At 37.9% G+C, this 16,735-nt stretch overlaps 1 protein-coding gene across 3 annotated transcripts in view; it reads right to left on the bottom strand.

The window, feature by feature from the left end:
• The window catches only part of tln2b (talin 2b), a 170,519-nt gene that overhangs the window by 41,924 nt on the left and 111,860 nt on the right, over positions 1 to 16,735 (bottom strand). For all 3 annotated transcript variants that reach the window (XM_073868820.1, XM_073868821.1, XM_073868822.1), the window contains exons 25-36: positions 15,701 to 15,829; positions 15,507 to 15,609; positions 11,439 to 11,647; positions 10,023 to 10,142; positions 9,508 to 9,705; positions 4,736 to 4,875; positions 3,940 to 4,033; positions 3,518 to 3,607; positions 3,297 to 3,419; positions 3,054 to 3,197; positions 1,097 to 1,258; positions 789 to 929 (exon numbers count right to left, since the gene is read on the bottom strand). In XM_073868820.1, coding sequence (XP_073724921.1) covers positions 789 to 929; positions 1,097 to 1,258; positions 3,054 to 3,197; positions 3,297 to 3,419; positions 3,518 to 3,607; positions 3,940 to 4,033; positions 4,736 to 4,875; positions 9,508 to 9,705; positions 10,023 to 10,142; positions 11,439 to 11,647; positions 15,507 to 15,609; positions 15,701 to 15,829 — 1,653 coding nt within the window. The remainder of the gene's footprint in view (positions 1 to 788; positions 930 to 1,096; positions 1,259 to 3,053; positions 3,198 to 3,296; positions 3,420 to 3,517; positions 3,608 to 3,939; positions 4,034 to 4,735; positions 4,876 to 9,507; positions 9,706 to 10,022; positions 10,143 to 11,438; positions 11,648 to 15,506; positions 15,610 to 15,700; positions 15,830 to 16,735) is intronic.

Below are 16,735 nucleotides of genomic sequence, written 5' to 3'. Positions count from 1 at the left end.
TAAAGTTATGTTTAAGAAATGATGACACCTATATTTCATAGAAGTTGTAAAGCCTTTATTTTGTTTGGGCGGCTTATTTAAAGTGTACTGGCCTTTCGCTTGTGTTTGGTGATGCTATCATGTTAAATAAGAAAAAAGTACTTCATGTGCTACTTTCACTATCAGGTTTTTATAATAAAACCTGTAAACAATGACTAATTCACTTATAAAAGAGGACCACGCTCCTATAAACAGACTGACACGACAAGTGTGCTAAACATAGAAAAAAACCTCATACACATTCATTGACCTTTTGTGGTTGCTGTGAAAAGGCGGATAAGAGGAAATTCAGTCCCTGAACTGAGAGAAAGCACTTTAAATTTACCTCAACATTACAGACAATATTCCAAGGCTGTGGGGGAAACATTTTTAAAGTACATTTTACCATACTTTACACTAAACCTAGTACAAAAAGGATGTGTATTATTTTTAATCTAAAAGTTAAGTGAAATTTATGAATGAGTACATTTTTATAATTATTTATAATTTGTAATTATTTTAATACATTTTTATCCCCCCTGCATGCCTTTCTTGGGACTTTTAAATTAAGAAATTATTTAAGATTTATTGGTCTGTTAAATCTAGTATATTTTTGATCTATATTAAATAATATTTTATATATTATGTTAACAAAAAACATTTGTTATTCATTTTTAGGCCACCTGGGAAAACATTTCTACAGTGAACAATAAAAGTATGCGCACACACAGACACGCATAAGTATTGTGTAATATTCAGCACTTCATCACCTCATGGCTTATCTGTGCAGGAATGCTTGCAAACTCCGGGTTGGAGGCAAAGGTGGAGAGATTATCCACAGCTTCAATCAGCGGGGTCGTGGCTATCCGGCACCTTTCGCGGTTCTCATCCGAGAAATCCCCATCTAAGGCCTGAGAAAACAGTAAAGACAGACCACTTACGGCAAAATACTACACTAATTGAGCTGCACTGAACGCTATGAGGTTGCATGTGGTCAGGGACGCTTCATGCTAATATAGAAAATTCAATAATTACTCTGTATCAAAAAAAAAAACATTGGGTAATAATTCCCTTTTACCTTGATAGTTTTGACAAGGTTAGCCGTGGTATTGGCGACCTCTTTGGCTGACTGAACGAAATGTCTTCTGGCTACTGGATTGGCTGTTTTGGAAGACGCCAGACGACAGGCGTTGCAAAGTGCCGAGGTGTGCTTTGCAACAATGGTAGCTGCCGACAGAACCTACATAACAAATAAATGTTAACAGTTACTCAGCCTTTAAGTGGCTCTTTTTGATTGACACTGACTCTTTTTAATTGACACTGACTTAGAGCTGCACGATTCTGTATAAAATGAGAATCCCGATTCTTTTGCCTAAAATTAAGATCACGATTCTCAAGAACTTTGTTAATTTTAAAGATGTACAACCCCTGAACATTAGTTTAACAATAGTTTTTACAGGTGCAAAGAATTCTGCTTCTGAAAGTTTCAGATAAGTGTACATAATCATTAAATTCAGTTAATGTTAATTGTAGAGTTATTATGTATTCATTTTATTTAAAGAAAAAAATGAAAATATACATTTTAAGTAGACATGAATCAACATTACTTTATAGTAATGAGCTATGACGCGGTTCGGCGCCAACCAATCGCAAGGCGGAAACGTTCTACGCCAACCAATCGGAAGGTGGGAACCTCCGCTTGAGAGATTTCCAGAGAATGCATTTGAGCGTTTTTTGATGCTCTCGCTGGCGGCGTGAACATCCATCGGGTAAATAAATCTACATGCAGGCTTAATCTTCACGCCCACTACACTTGGGCCAAATACAAGAAAACGTAATTTAATTTAATTGTCGAAATGCTGAATTAAGATCGTTTGGGGGGTCGAATTGAGGTCACGATCTTTTAACGATTAATCGTGCAGCTCTACACTGACTCTGGTTGATTGACACTGGCTCTTTTTGATTGACACTGGCTCTTGTTGATTGACACTGGCTCTTGTTGATTGACACTGGCTCTCGTTGATTGACACTGGCTCTCGTTGATTGACACTGGCTCTCGTTGATTGACACTGGCCCTCGTTGATTGACACTGGCCCTCGTTGATTGACACTGGCCCTGGTTGATTGACACTGGCCCTGGTTGATTGACACTGGCCCTGGTTGATTGACACTGGCCCTGGTTGATTGACACTGGCTCTGGTTGATTGACACTGGCTCTGGTTGATTGACACTGGCTCTGGTTGATTGACACTGGCTCTCGTTGATTGACACTGGCTCTCGTTGATTGACACTGGCTCTGGTTGATTGACACTGGCTCTCGTTGATTGACACTGGCTCTCGTTGATTGACACTGGCTCTCGTTGATTGACACTGGCTCTCGTTGATTGACACTGGCTCTCGTTGATTGACACTGGCTGAGTTGAGTTGACACAATCTCGCTGATTGACACTGGCTCTGGTTGATTGACACTGGCTCTGGTTGATTGACACTGGCTCTGGTTGATTGACACTGGTGCTCGTTGATTGACACCGGCTCTCGCTGATTGACACCGGCTCTCGCTGATTGACACCGGCTCTCGCTGATTGACACCGGCTCTCGCTGATTGACACCGGCTCTCGCTGATTGACACCGGCTCTCGCTGATTGACACCGGCTCTCGCTGATTGACACCGGCTCTGGTTGATTGACACCGGCTCTGGTTGATTGACACCGGCTCTGGTTGATTGACACCGGCTCTGGTTGATTGACACCGGCTCTGGTTGATTGACACCGGCTCTGGTTGATTGACACCGGCTCTGGTTGACTGACACTGGCTGATTGACACTGGCTCTGGTTTGATTGACAGTGACTCTTTTTTGATTGACAGCGAGTCTATTTGATTGACAGCGAGTCAATATGATTGACAGAGACTCTTTTTGATTGACAGAGACTCTTTTTGATTGACAAAGACTCTTTCCGTTTGGCACAATCAACAAGAGCCAATCATATGCAAGATGCAAAAAAATGTAATATAGTGCTGAAAAGTTAAAATTGTAACCTGGGAAGGGCTGCTGGCTGGGTCCACCAGGTTCTGGCAAGCCATCTGAATCGCCTGATTGGCTCTGGCAAACTGGATGGGATCGACCAATCCCTGATGACCGGACTGGCTATTAGGGTCTGAGATGCCGACCAAATAGGAGGCCTGAATAGTAAAAAGATAGTATAAAAGCCCATTTCTAAAGCCCAATGTTTCAGGTGCATTGTGGGGGTAGTATCAGACAGTACCAGGCTAACATCTTACCTGACCCGCTGCCTCGGTCAATCCACATAGCGCTTTCGATGCCACACCTACACAATCTCCAAACGCTGGCACGTTTCCCGTCTTACAGTGCTGTGAAATTCCAGCCATAGCTTCCCCGAGAACCTGCTCGGTCAGCAGCAGAGATGTGTTAGAGATGCATTCGAAGCGAACAGCTGCATGTTTCTAGAAGAATTTTGGGAATGCTGCGGATAATTTTTTACCTTGGAGTTCTCCATAACGCTTTCGATGCAGTCAAAGTAGGAGAGATCACTGACTGGCTCATTGGGATTGTCTAACATTCCTCGAACGGCCTGCGTGTATGTGGGAGAGAAATACGGTGAGCATTGGGACTTTTAAAACACTTGTTGGTCAGAGTTTTTTCGTACACAGTATAAACAGGAATTTCAAGGTTCATAAATTTAACACAATGGGTTTTATCAAAAGGGTTGTAAAAGTTGGCAGGGCAAATAAACATCTAAAATATAAACTGTATAAAAGGACAGAGTGTTCCTGTAGCTTAGTTGGTAATGCATTGCGTTAGCAGCACAAAAGGCATGGGTTTTGATACTGATGTGTATCTTTAATTCACCGCTTTGGATAAAATTGTCTGCCAAATGCATACAGTAAATGTTTGTGTATGTACCTCTAGTTCTCTGAGAGCATTGTCACACTCTTTTTGTCCTGGTGCCTGCTGGGTACACAGCGTGATGAGCTGGTTAATGCTCTCCGTCACTGCTCTGAAACACAAGACGACAGAAAATCACAAACTCACAGTCATAATGACAAGATATTGCACCTTCCAGCAGTTCTGTCAAAGAGTTGACACACCAACATTAAAACATCTCACAAAAACAACATGACCAGACTAGGTTCTGTTTCAGCCGAATGAGCCCAGATGTGCGAGTTGTCCTCTCTCTCTCTCTTATTAAGGACAAATAAATCAATTTAGCCCCAAACCTTCAAAAACAGGTGTTCTGCTCTGCTCTTGCATCTGAGGGGATGCAAGCACACACAAACCTTATACACACACATTTTGATTTTGTTTAGCGCACAACAGAGATAACGACTTCTATATTGCATACGTCTACCCTTCAAACTAATTCTGACCTTACAAGATTTTAATTTACTATTGTAGAAGCAACAAAATTAAAGACAATCTAGGTTTACTGTAAAACCTGGATCAAAATGATGGTGTAAATGTAACCCTAATTATTTTTAAAGTTTGATGCAAAAGAATTTTCAAAAAAATCCTTCATTTAAACCAGATTAAAGCCTAATTCTTGTTGGTGCAACCCACCCATACTGCATGACTGCATGATTAACTGTGCAAAGACATTTAGCTGACTAGTTTAGTTTTGCCGTTAGCCAGCAAACTGCCTCCTATCTCGGGTAATAATCGCTCAGCTCTCTGCAGAACGACATCTGAATGTTATTCCTACCGTGCAGCAGCTGCGAGGAGATTCTTGGCGTTTGCGGCTCCTGGATCCACAGAGAGGGACTTGGCGGCCAACAACAGCTTGCTGGATGCCATAGAGATGTTTTTCAGGTTGCCGATTACTTGAATCTGGTCATCTTTGGACTGTGGAACAGAACATGATGGTTTAGGCGAAAGTGTGATGAATTCACATGATTCATATTTCAACTGGTTATTATTACATGTGCAATAATATTGTTTTTAAAGCTTTAACTGGATATGGATAAACTATTTGTTAAAGAAACAGTATGTAAGAAATGTATATCAATTAATCATAAAATGGCCCTGATATGTCACTAGACATTAAGAAATCATTTTCATTTCAAATACTTATATCACTGACAGAAGTGGTCAGGCCAGGATATTGTCATTTAAGTGTACTTGCAGCCCTCAACTGATGTTTATGTTGTCATGTTGTGTATTGAACACCAGTTGTGTGATTGCAATACCAGTTTTGGCCACAATCCTACATACTGTTCCTTTAAATGTAGACTCAATAATATTTCAAGTTAATGCTGTTTTTAGAGTATGAATCTGATACAGTAGCTATGTTTACATGCACAAAATGTTGTCAATCAGTTTACATGTACTCTAAACATTGCAATCTGATTAAAATGTTTGTTTACATGTACATTCAATATAATCCAAACCAAACGTCTTTGCAACTGCACAGCCAGGGTTGCCAGATTCATGTATCAAAATCATCCCAATGAACATTCAAAACTATCCTAAAAGCATCCTAATGTACAAAATCCTTTCATCTTTAACACACAGAAAAAAAATCAACTCGTGGAAAAAGCAGAGGACTTGGCAACGCTGCGCACAGCATCTCTCGTCGAGTTCAAGCTTTATCTCTGGATAAATGTACAAAGACAAAGCTGAGTTGGATAAAGTTGTTCTTAAGAAGTTTTCAATATTGGGTCAATGACGTTAATTATTTTGTGTCCGTATGGTTCAATTAAATATAAAAGGGTTAAAATGTTTCAATAAATTTGCAGATTACTTTCATACATTCTCTTTTTTGAGTCTAAAATTTCTGGTTTTATTTAATTTTTAAAGAATATTTGGGGGATAATTGCAAAAATGTCAATGTGGTGTAACCGGTCTGTGCCAATTGGTGTAACTAGTATTTTTTTAAATGAAAATATAAATATATTCATAAAAATGTGGAATAAAATGTAATCATCTAGTTTAGTGTAATATGATTTTTTACATACATTTTTACATCATTTGTCAAAGATTATTTAAAAAAAGGAGCTGTTTTCAATCAGGACAAATATTACAAAAACGCTTTAAAATGTACATTTAGAAATAACTAATAAAATTATATTTTAAAAATATTTTTATGGTATTACAAAAACGCGTTAAAATGTACATTTAGAAATAACTAATAAAATTATTTTTTATTTTTTATTTTTTTTGATGATTGCGCTTACATGCCATCAAGGTGGATAAAATATTTAATCTCTCATTTTTTGGCGCAATTGGTGGTTACACCATTTGACATTTTCAGGTCCAAAATTAACATAAATACACTATGTGCATTGCAATAAACCTAATGCATAGGGCTGGACAATAATTCAATATCAATATATCTCGCGGTATAATATTTTTCGCTAACTGTGATTTGGTTTCTAAAAGCATTTCCGATATACATTACGGCGTCCCGTGGCCGTTCACATGTCACGCGTAAAAACACATGTTAAACGCGGGTCAAGGCGCAACTTCCCTATAAAACGCGTGGCGTCGTTTGTAGTTAAGCAACCATGAGCCGCAATCTCCGGGACGACGAGCAAACGGAATACGGATTTAAATCTCTCATCTGTACCTCGCGCCAAATCATATCATCATTGTCACCATGCGATCAATGAATATATTCGGGACTTTGGAGTGTTTGCTCAGAGAAGCGCCATCATTCAGAAGTACGAGAAGTATGTATGCTGCTGTGTCACCTGGTTATGAGTAATATGTATAATATAATTAAATGTCTAGTATCAAATATATCACTAGCTTGCTAAGCAATTACAAGTAGATCAGTATTTTTTATTTTTCTAACAGTATGTAACATTAAATACTACCATTGAAAAGTTTCAGGGTCACATTGACTTATTAATATTTTCTCCACATATTACTATAATAGCAAATTTATCAAAACTATGGACTAACACAGATGGAACTATGAAAGACAATACTGTGACTGAAGAAATCCATAATATATCAAAACACAACCTGGTGGCAAAAAAATGCATAATAATTTATAAATGTAAAATAAATAATTGTGTTTTTAATGTTAAAATAGCTCTTCTTTGTCCCTTTTATGAGATGTCGATCTAAGAAATGGCCCCAAGCCTGTTTGAGTTTGAGACCCCTGCATTACAGCATTTAACACTGAATGACATTCAGGGTGCACTTATAATAATATAAAGCTGAGCCTGTAAGTCTTGTTTACGGGAAAGTGATATCACTTTTTTGTATGAAGAGTTAACACGTATTAAAGGTGAAGATTATCCCTTTTCATTTTAAATATGATATAGTTTTATAGGAGAAGGTTTCATTGTAGGGGTGCACCGAAATTTCGGTCGCTGAAAATTTCGGCCGAAAATGGCATTATCGGTTTCGGGCCGAAATAAAAAATCCAGCCGAAAAAGTCAACCGAAAATGAATGTCAACCGTGCGCTAGCGCTTGGGTTTCACTCACGGTGATCAGTCGTCTCCCACCCCTCCCCTTCGTGCTCAAGCAGGTTTCACTCACGGTCGAGCTGTTTGCACGCATCTGCAAAGATTAAGCATGTCTTGATGTGTAAACTTTAGAGAGAGTCGCGCTAAAGTGTCTCATACTGTAATCCATTAACATACATTTGGCGAATAAAGCAACGAAACACACGTAAAGTTTTTATGTGGAGCGACTGTTGCGCTGTTTGAGATTCACCCTCGGTCTCTGTGTGTGCGCTCGTTTAAGTGCCCTCAATAGTGCACATACTAGAGAGACGCGTTTAAAAAAAAAACAAGCAAACATAAAATCTCTCTGTTATTGACAGGGCACATATAAACAAAATTATCTCCGCAGTATTCTTTTTCTAATAAAAACATTTGTTTATGTCTTAAGTGTATGTATGTATAGATTACAGTCAGATTAACCTACTTAAGTCTGTGTCATTAATGTTAATCAAACAACCCATGACAAAGAGATAAATAGCTCTAAAAATAATAATATATTTAATTTATCGTGTTATGATTCATTTAATTTGATTTCTGTACCTAATGCTAATTTCAGACATTATTAATGTACAACTTTGTTCTTTTTATAAATGTTTGCAATTTCTTTTTTGTTTATTAGATTTTTCCCACCTGCTTTTTGCTGATCCGAAAAATAATCTGATCTGTGCCTCAAAAACTGTAATGTGATCCGAACTGTGAGTTTTTTTATCTTTCACACACCCCTAGTAAATTTAGTACACAGTGATAGCCATAAATGCAATTGTACTAATAATTGCCATAATAATTTCTTTCGGTGTTTCCGAAACCGTTTTTTCAGCCTTGGTTTCCTTTTTTCGGTTTTCGGTTTCGGCCAAGAATTTTCATTTCGGTGCCTCCCTATTTCATTGGCAAATTAATTTTTTCAGAGGTTTGTTTTTGGTTCAGAGATTCATTGCAGGCATTCTTGGCAGTGTTTCCTGAGGCTTTTTTAAAATGCTTACCGTTATCGGATTTATACCGTATCGACAGAAATTAAGAAGTATATAATGCTAAAAATTTTGGCCATATCGTCCAGCCCTACTGATGCATGCTTTTAAAACAAGTCAAGTTTTTTAAAAAGATTTTTGAATTGCTTATCTTGAGAAACTGTTTTTGTCAATAGTCCCTTTCACACATACAGTCTTTACTGGTAATTTACTGGTAAATTGCAGTTAACAGATCATGTGTGAACAGAACCTTTCCGGTAAATCAGTGCTCCCAATTTACCAGTAAGACAGGTTATAAGATTACCAGTAATTTACCGGTAAGCGCTATGTGTGAACGAAAATTATAGGATTACCGGCATTTAGAACGGACGACGTCAGACCGTGCTGACAGCTTCGGGCCAATCATAGCGTTTTAATACAGATGACGCGTTTACCCCCGCACTGTTTACGGACGTTTCCACACACATGCTGCTTGAAAGTTGAGCACACCTGAAGTTTACGTCCACATTTCTTCACCAAAGTTGTTTAAAACAGCTTACCGCCGAATTGCCGACGTCCTTAGCACGCCCTCTGTGAAGCCTAACGTGCAAACAGTAGTGTTGTTAAAAACGCATTTTCGGTTTGACGTCGTCTCATTCAATGTTGTTTGGTCATGAGCAACTTCGCGACTGTTTACCACAGACGTGAAAACAGCAAAATACGGACCGTGGATATGAACGACGTGGATTGTTTACAAATACAACACTGAGCTCGCCGCGTGCTACAGGTACTTCCGCTTTCTCAACGAATTTACCGGTATTTTGATACTGATGTGTGAATGATGTCTTACTGGTAAAATAACGGAACGCCACTGCGTGAGTGAACAGCACATTTTTGTATTTACTGGTAAATTCATTCTGGTAAATTCATGGTAATTTACCAGAATTACTGTGTGAAAGAGGCTAATGACCCACATACAGAGAAAACTAAAAAATAATGCAATATACAATTTCTTAGCCAATAAAGAGTATTTAGATTATTCTCAATTTACCTAAAAACGTAAGGATGTCAATACCTGAGTGTGTCCGGCCATCTCAATGCCAGCATCTAGAAAGTCATCGAAGTCGTGGCTGAACTTTCCAGAGGCTACGGCCAGCTGACTGCTGGTACCCCGGGTCGACTGCACCACATCTCCAGCAGAGTGGTTCAACTCGGCTGCTGTGTGGTTCAGATCCGTCTGTGCCTCCTGGAAGGATTTGGAGCACGGAGGAAGCTGGACGGCCAGGAAAGGATACAATTATACGATTGTGTGGAATAAGAACGTTTATAAACATATTCTGGATTGTATTTTGTGGTTATTTTCATGGTTTTTGAGCATACCTGAGCAACCACCCAATTTGGATATTAACTACAGTGCCAAATGACAGATGAATTTGCACTTTTGAATTTTAACATACAGCCAAAAAGGATATAAAAGCACCAACAGATCCATTTACATTCATTATATAGAAAAGTCGCTCTCCATTCATTTATACATGTCTGTATTGGATACATATGAAAAATTCCCTTATGAATCAAAGGACAACTTACATTTTCCACAAGAAGTTTCTTACTGGCCTCTCCGATGCTCCTAAGAGCCATGTCCACATCCTTCTGTCCAGGTAAGCAGTTAACGCAGTTATTGAGGGAGTGAGACACGGCCTTCGCCACCTGAGAGAAAGCAAAAACACACACGTTCCCTCCAATAACTCTATGATGGCCCGGGGAGATTCACTGCGAATTTAAAATTCAAATCATCCCCTTAGCAGAACAGAGAAATTTGTGTCTCTAATTTATGCCACTGTCACAGACATATGCCAACCAATATGTTCGTGTCCCAAAGGAACCTGCGAGAGTCAAGAGGCATGCCTTTTATAAAGCAGGCCAGCAAGAAAGACATGCAATGGAAAACGGCTCAGTTTAACATATTTATCCTAAATAGGGTGTATTTTAGATCATACAGTAGTATGCCGAAATATGAGTATCCTTAAAGGTGACATAGAATGATTGAACGGAGTATTTATCCTTGTTCTGTGATGTGACATGTAGACAAAAAAAAAATGTTTGGGTCTGTAATGCCTTAGAAGCTTTCTAAAAACCTCTCTAAGAAAGCTCTATTAGGGTGGGTGATTTTAAACAAGTGGTTTTGCACCTATTTGGCTCCCCCTACTAGCTTAACTTGCAATCTCATTACTGATTGGCTGACTTTGCTGCCACTCAAAAAATGTAGCCAATTATTTTAAAGTGGAAGGCAGTTAGATGCCTGTGATGTCATAAGCATTAGTTTTTCTGTTTGGCTGTTTTCTGGCTGACATTTCTAAAAGAGGAATTTCTATGAGACTGAGATGTTTAGCATGTTTAGCACTTTTTGTATGTTTGTGAATGTGGGTAGACTACCATTATTCAACAAAGACAAGGTAAAAATGGTTTTTCATTCTCTGTCCCCTTTAAAGTACCCAGATGGTTTGGGTGCTGATCCAGGAATACTTTAGCGGCTGCTATTACCCACAACTTGGGACAGGGCATATTTTAGTGACCCTATATTGAATTAATAAATCAAATAAGTGATGATTCACTGAATTAATAATACATTTTGTAGTAAATCATGCACAAAACATAATAAATTAAGAAAAGCTGATCGCAATGTCTAGGCATGCAACAACCGTTACTTCTGTTATGTGTTAGCATGTCCCAGTACTTACTAAACTCTTTTGCTACGCATTCAAATGTACATACTTTACTAGCATATACAAAAAAGTACATACTTATTGTGCATACTAGTATAAGCACACAGCACAGGTCCTGCAGTGCATGCTACCTGAAGACGAAGAAACATTATTGCGCTCCCCAGCTTGGATCTTGACATCTCTATGTACTATGAAAACTGCCTACTTGATGACATTTATCTATGTTGCAGTGTTCAAAGATTGAATGCGTGTAATGTCCAATTCATTTACAAGTTCCCACCTGCGCTAGTCTCTGCTGGCTTTCGGCATCACCAGGGCACACCAGGGCTTGGTGGGCTTCGTGGATTAGCATGGCTGAGCCCTCCATCACATGACAGGCGGAGTCCAGCATGCCGGCGGCGGCCTGGGGCTCCACGCTGCTCGCGGCCACTCCTCTCGCCGCCAGGGCCAGCGTCCTCAAGGCTTGAGCCGTTTCTCTCGCAGCTACACCTGCCACATGAACCGACCCATACAGCGCAAGTTAAACGCGAGTCCAGTAGACAGTATTTACTGGTAAATTCATTATTGTACTGTTTTCATTTAATTTTAGGTGATTCGGTCTCCAAATGCAATAAAATATAATATTATCAATTTTAATTAGTATTATTTTTAATATTGGATGTTTTATTTTATTTTATCGTTTTAATGAGAAATTACATTTGTACCACTGTAGTTGAGGTCAAGAAAAATGACGCTGTTTGACATACTATTTTAAAGGGTATTAACACTTAATGACATTTTACTGACAAATTCAATTTGTATCACTGGTAAAAAGTGGTCAGTTATGTTGTCTTGGTAATGACAAGTTATGATGTATTGGTTAATATCAAGTTGTCATAACAAAGACATCTCAAACAATTTCATCTTTGCAATAAAAATGACATAATCGAACAAATTACACTTCATGACAGTTGTCATAAACGTGCATAAAATCTTCTTTATGTTCATGACATGTTTAATGTCATGATTATAAAGGTGTCATGTCAGTCTTATGAACACCCCTTCAAGTAAAGTGTTACCGGATGTTTTTTTTATGAAAGTGGAGCAATCCTTTAAACTTCTACACTTATTTAGTCTTAAAACATGCATTGGATAAAAGCATATATGCTGAAAGATTGAATATAAATGAAAAATAAATTGCCAAAACCAATTATTCTCTATTCTCTGTTTCTATGTTAAACCAGCTGAGTTACAGAAAAGCATATTGGAAATATTAAATACTGTTATATATACATTGTTGTTGTAATCGGATGATATTAAGCATGAGATGTGACCCTGGACCACAACACCAGTCATAAGTCGCACGGGTATATTTGTAGCAATAGCCATAAATACATTGTATGTAGGGCTGGGTATCGATTCAGATCTCCAAATCGATTCGTTTTCGATTCGCAAGCTATCAAATCGATTCGGGTTTCGATTCCGATTCTCGGGCTGATTTTTATACTCGATTCTCGATTCAACTCCAAATACAATATTTATAAAAAAGAACAGTGAACAAGAAATTAAAAGCCACAACACTATCGTTGTAGTCTTGTTTGCGAAATTTGGTGAAATGCTTCCATACCTCTGACTTTTTATGTGAAAGTGGCATCAACGTCAACGAAGCACCTAAAACCGCCATATTAAGCACTGAATGAATGAATGACAGGCTCGCCTCTTGCTCCTTGGTAACATCGCGCAAAGCAAAAAAGAGGGTCACATGTAGTGAAGAAGATTAGTAATTAGATTAATCTTACGTTCAATGTTTGCGGAAATAAATATGAAAAAAATAAATAAATTTGTGGCCTTTGAGAATCGATTTTGAATCGACCACGGGAAAAAAACGATTAATCGAAATATCAATTTTTTGCCCAGCCCTAATTGTATGCGTCAAAATTATCGTTTTCATGCCAAAAATCCTTAGGATATTAAGTAAACTTTGTGTGCCATGAAGAGATTTTATACATTTCCTACTGTAAATATATCAAAAATATATTTATAATTATTAATTTGTGTTGCCAAAGACTTCTTTAGGACAACTAATATTTTGATTTTCTTGCACCCTCACATTCCTGATTTTCAAATGGTTATATCTCAGCCAAATATTGTCCTATCCTAACAAACCATACATCAATAGAAAGCTTTTTTTATTGACCCTTATATGACTGGTTCTGTGGTACAGTGGTCACAAATATCAGCTGATACATTACGATTTCGGATAAACGAAAATATATTCCAAACCAGTGAGATAATTCCCAGTATCTGATAAAAGTCATAATGTTAAAAAAAACAAAGTTTTTTTTACATCCCTATCACTTATACTACTCTAAATCGCATCATATTCATATTATACTGGCCATAAGCCCTTGAAAAAACGATATCGGTTGATCACTAGTGTGCAATTTTGTATCGTTACTCTGCATTTTAAATGAGCAACATATTCACTAACTACACTTCTGGATCACTCCTTTCCGAATGCTTTACGTAAAAGTCCCATAAACAGTACTGCAAAATGAGAGACACATTCAGGCCGCGATGCAAAGCACAAGCCCAACTTTTCGTTCCAAATAAAGCTTTCAGCCTCATTTTGGCGCATGGCTGACCTACAACGCCCCTGCTGTTACAACAAATGAGTGTGGAGGGAAAATGAGGCGCCATATGGGATCTGGCCTTTACTTATAGAACAGAAAGCGAGAAAGTGTAAAAGGTGAATGCAGGCAAATTGCATTATCCAGCCAAGTAAAGCCCAATTGCTGATGGTATGTTAAATCCGGCGAAAATAAAACTAATGAGGGACGCGGGTTTGTTATACCCTCGGCTGCAGAAGTTTGGGTGGAAGAGGAGGGGTTTGTTCGACCGTGCTATGAAAATCTGTCTTCAGGAGCTCCCCTGAGAACAGCAATCCAGCCAGAGAGAGTGAAAAATTGATGGGTGGTGTAGGTAACAAGATCTATCAGTTCCCAGTTTTCAGCCATTTAATTTGGGAAAACGCAGCTGGATTTTGAAATGCCGGCTTACTGTTGTGACATTTCTGCAAAAGGTTGACAGAAGCAAATGTTCAATGAGCAAACAATTTCTATCAACCAATCAAATCCCTCTAAAAATGTAGGGCAATGATTGGTTAATACAAATGATGTCCTACTTGTGTAAATCATGTTGCACACATCACTTTTTGATACTAACTAGTCTTTTGTTTTATACACTGCAAACAATTACCTTCTTAATTTTTTTCTTGTTTTCAGTACCAATATCTAAGAAAATAAGTCTAGTTTTTAGACAAAAAATATACAATTTAAGTGAATTTGTGCTTAAAACAAGCAAATAAATAAATAAAATAACTTTTTTTAACTTTTTTCTTAAACACCCTTAATTCAAGAAAAAATTACTCACCCAATTGGCAGATATATTTGCTTGTTTTAACCACAATTTCACTTAAAGAATAGTCTACTCATTTTCAATATTAAAATATGTTATTACCTTAACTAAGAATTGTTGATACATCCCTCTATCATCTGTGTGTGTGCACGTAAGCGCTGGAGCGCGCTGCGACGCTTCGATAGCATTTAGCTTTGCCCCATTCATTCAATGGTACCATTTAGAGATAAAGTTAGAAGTGACCAAACACATCAACGTTTTTCCTATTTAAGACGAGTAGTTATACGAGCAAGTTTGGTGGTACAAAATAAAACGTAGCGCTTTTCTAAGCGGATTTAAAAGAGGAACTATATTGTATGGCGTAATAGCACTTTTGGGAGTACTTCGACTCGGCGCAGTAACACCCTCCCTCTCCCATTATGAGAGTGAGAAGGGGAGCGGACTTTTCAGGCGAGTCGAAGTACTCCCAAAAGTGCTATTACGCCATAAAATATAGTTCCTCTTTTAAATCTGCTTAGAAAAGCGCTACGTTTTATTTTGTACCACCAAACTTGCTCGTATAACTACTCGTCTTAAATAGGAAAAACGTTGATGTGTTTGGTCACTTCTAACTTTATCTCTAAATGGTAGCATTGAATGAATGGGGCTAAGCTAAATGCTATCGAAGCGTCGCAGCGCGCTCCAGCGCTTACGTGCACGCACACAGATGATAGAGGGATGTATCAACAATTCTTAGTTAAGGTAATAACATATTTTAATATTGAAAATGAGTAGACTATTCCTTTAAATTGTTTTTTTTTTTGTCTAAAAACTAGACTTATTTTCTTAGGTCATTTTGCTAATCATCTTGATTTAATCATATTTAAATATTTCTACTGAAAACAAGACAGAAACACTTAGTAAGAAAGTCATTTTTGCAGTGTATATAGTTAATTCACAGAGGTCATCTTACCAGTATAATGTTCATTGCCCTGGGCGGCACAGGTCAGCAGCTGGGCCATGGAAGAGCCCACAGCTTTGGATGTACTTCCCAGATCCTGGGCACACTTTTCTAGCTACACATACAGGAATGTTAAACGTAAGTCCAACAGGTGTGATAGAATAAAATACAAACTTGTATGTATTTGTATAATATGTAATAATTACTGATTCTCCAGGTAATGGCTTGAGTTGTCCATCTAATGCAGCCATTTTTGCATCCTGTAGCTCACTCTTCAAAGACTGAACAGCATTAAGCGCAGAGTCGATCTCTAGAGGACCACACGCTTCATGAGCCTATGACACAAACAAAAATTTTCATAAAACATCACCCACCAATTTATTACAATTAAATTTATGCATATGGCAGACGCTTGGAGTGCATTCAACGTATGCATGTTTTATCAGTATGTGTGTTTGCACTGGGAATCAAACCCATGACCTTTGCTACGTTAATGCAATGCTTTATCAATTAAGCTACAGGAACACTAATAGGTTAATACCAATCTATTCTGTTGACAATAGGACATTGAATTCCCGTCGTGCCGTTACACCGCGAGTGTGCATTATTTTTTACATAATTCAAAAGTCCGAAGTCAATTTTTCCGCGGTTACCACAGACATTGCTCTGGTGGTTATTTTACAGGGGACATATCATGAACATCAGACTTTTTCCGTGTTTAAGTGCTATAATTGGGTCCACAGTGCTTCTATAAACCTAGAAAATGTGTAAAATCAACTCAGCATCTTAGTTTTGGTAAACCATTCTCTGCAAGCATGTGAAAAAATAGATCATTAAAATTTGGCTCCCCTTGTGATGTCAGAAGGGGATCTTATAATAATAATAAAACTGGGCCCTTAATCTGATCTTTCCAACTACGGCACTGTCATTTAGTGCAGAGATCAGCTCATTTGCATTTTAAAGGACACACCCAAATTGGCACATTTTTGCTCACACCTAAAAAGTGGCAATTTTAACATGTTATAATAAACTATCTATATGGTATTTTGAGCTAAAACTTCAAATATGTACTCTGGGGACACCAAAGACTTAATTTACATCTTAAAACATTTGACAGGTTAAGTGTGCGTTTATCGAAAAATAATACATACCCGTGGAACATTTCTTAACCGATCAGAATAAAGCATTCAACTGTGGTATAAGATTATTTATACTCCATAAAACTTATTTGAAATATAACA

This window comes from Misgurnus anguillicaudatus, chromosome 6 (genome assembly GCF_027580225.2).
Source record: "Misgurnus anguillicaudatus chromosome 6, ASM2758022v2, whole genome shotgun sequence".
Classification (NCBI taxonomy): Eukaryota; Metazoa; Chordata; class Actinopteri; order Cypriniformes; family Cobitidae; genus Misgurnus; species Misgurnus anguillicaudatus.
Note: the sequence above shows the minus strand (reverse complement) of the source record. Positions and strands in the feature narration are given on the sequence as shown.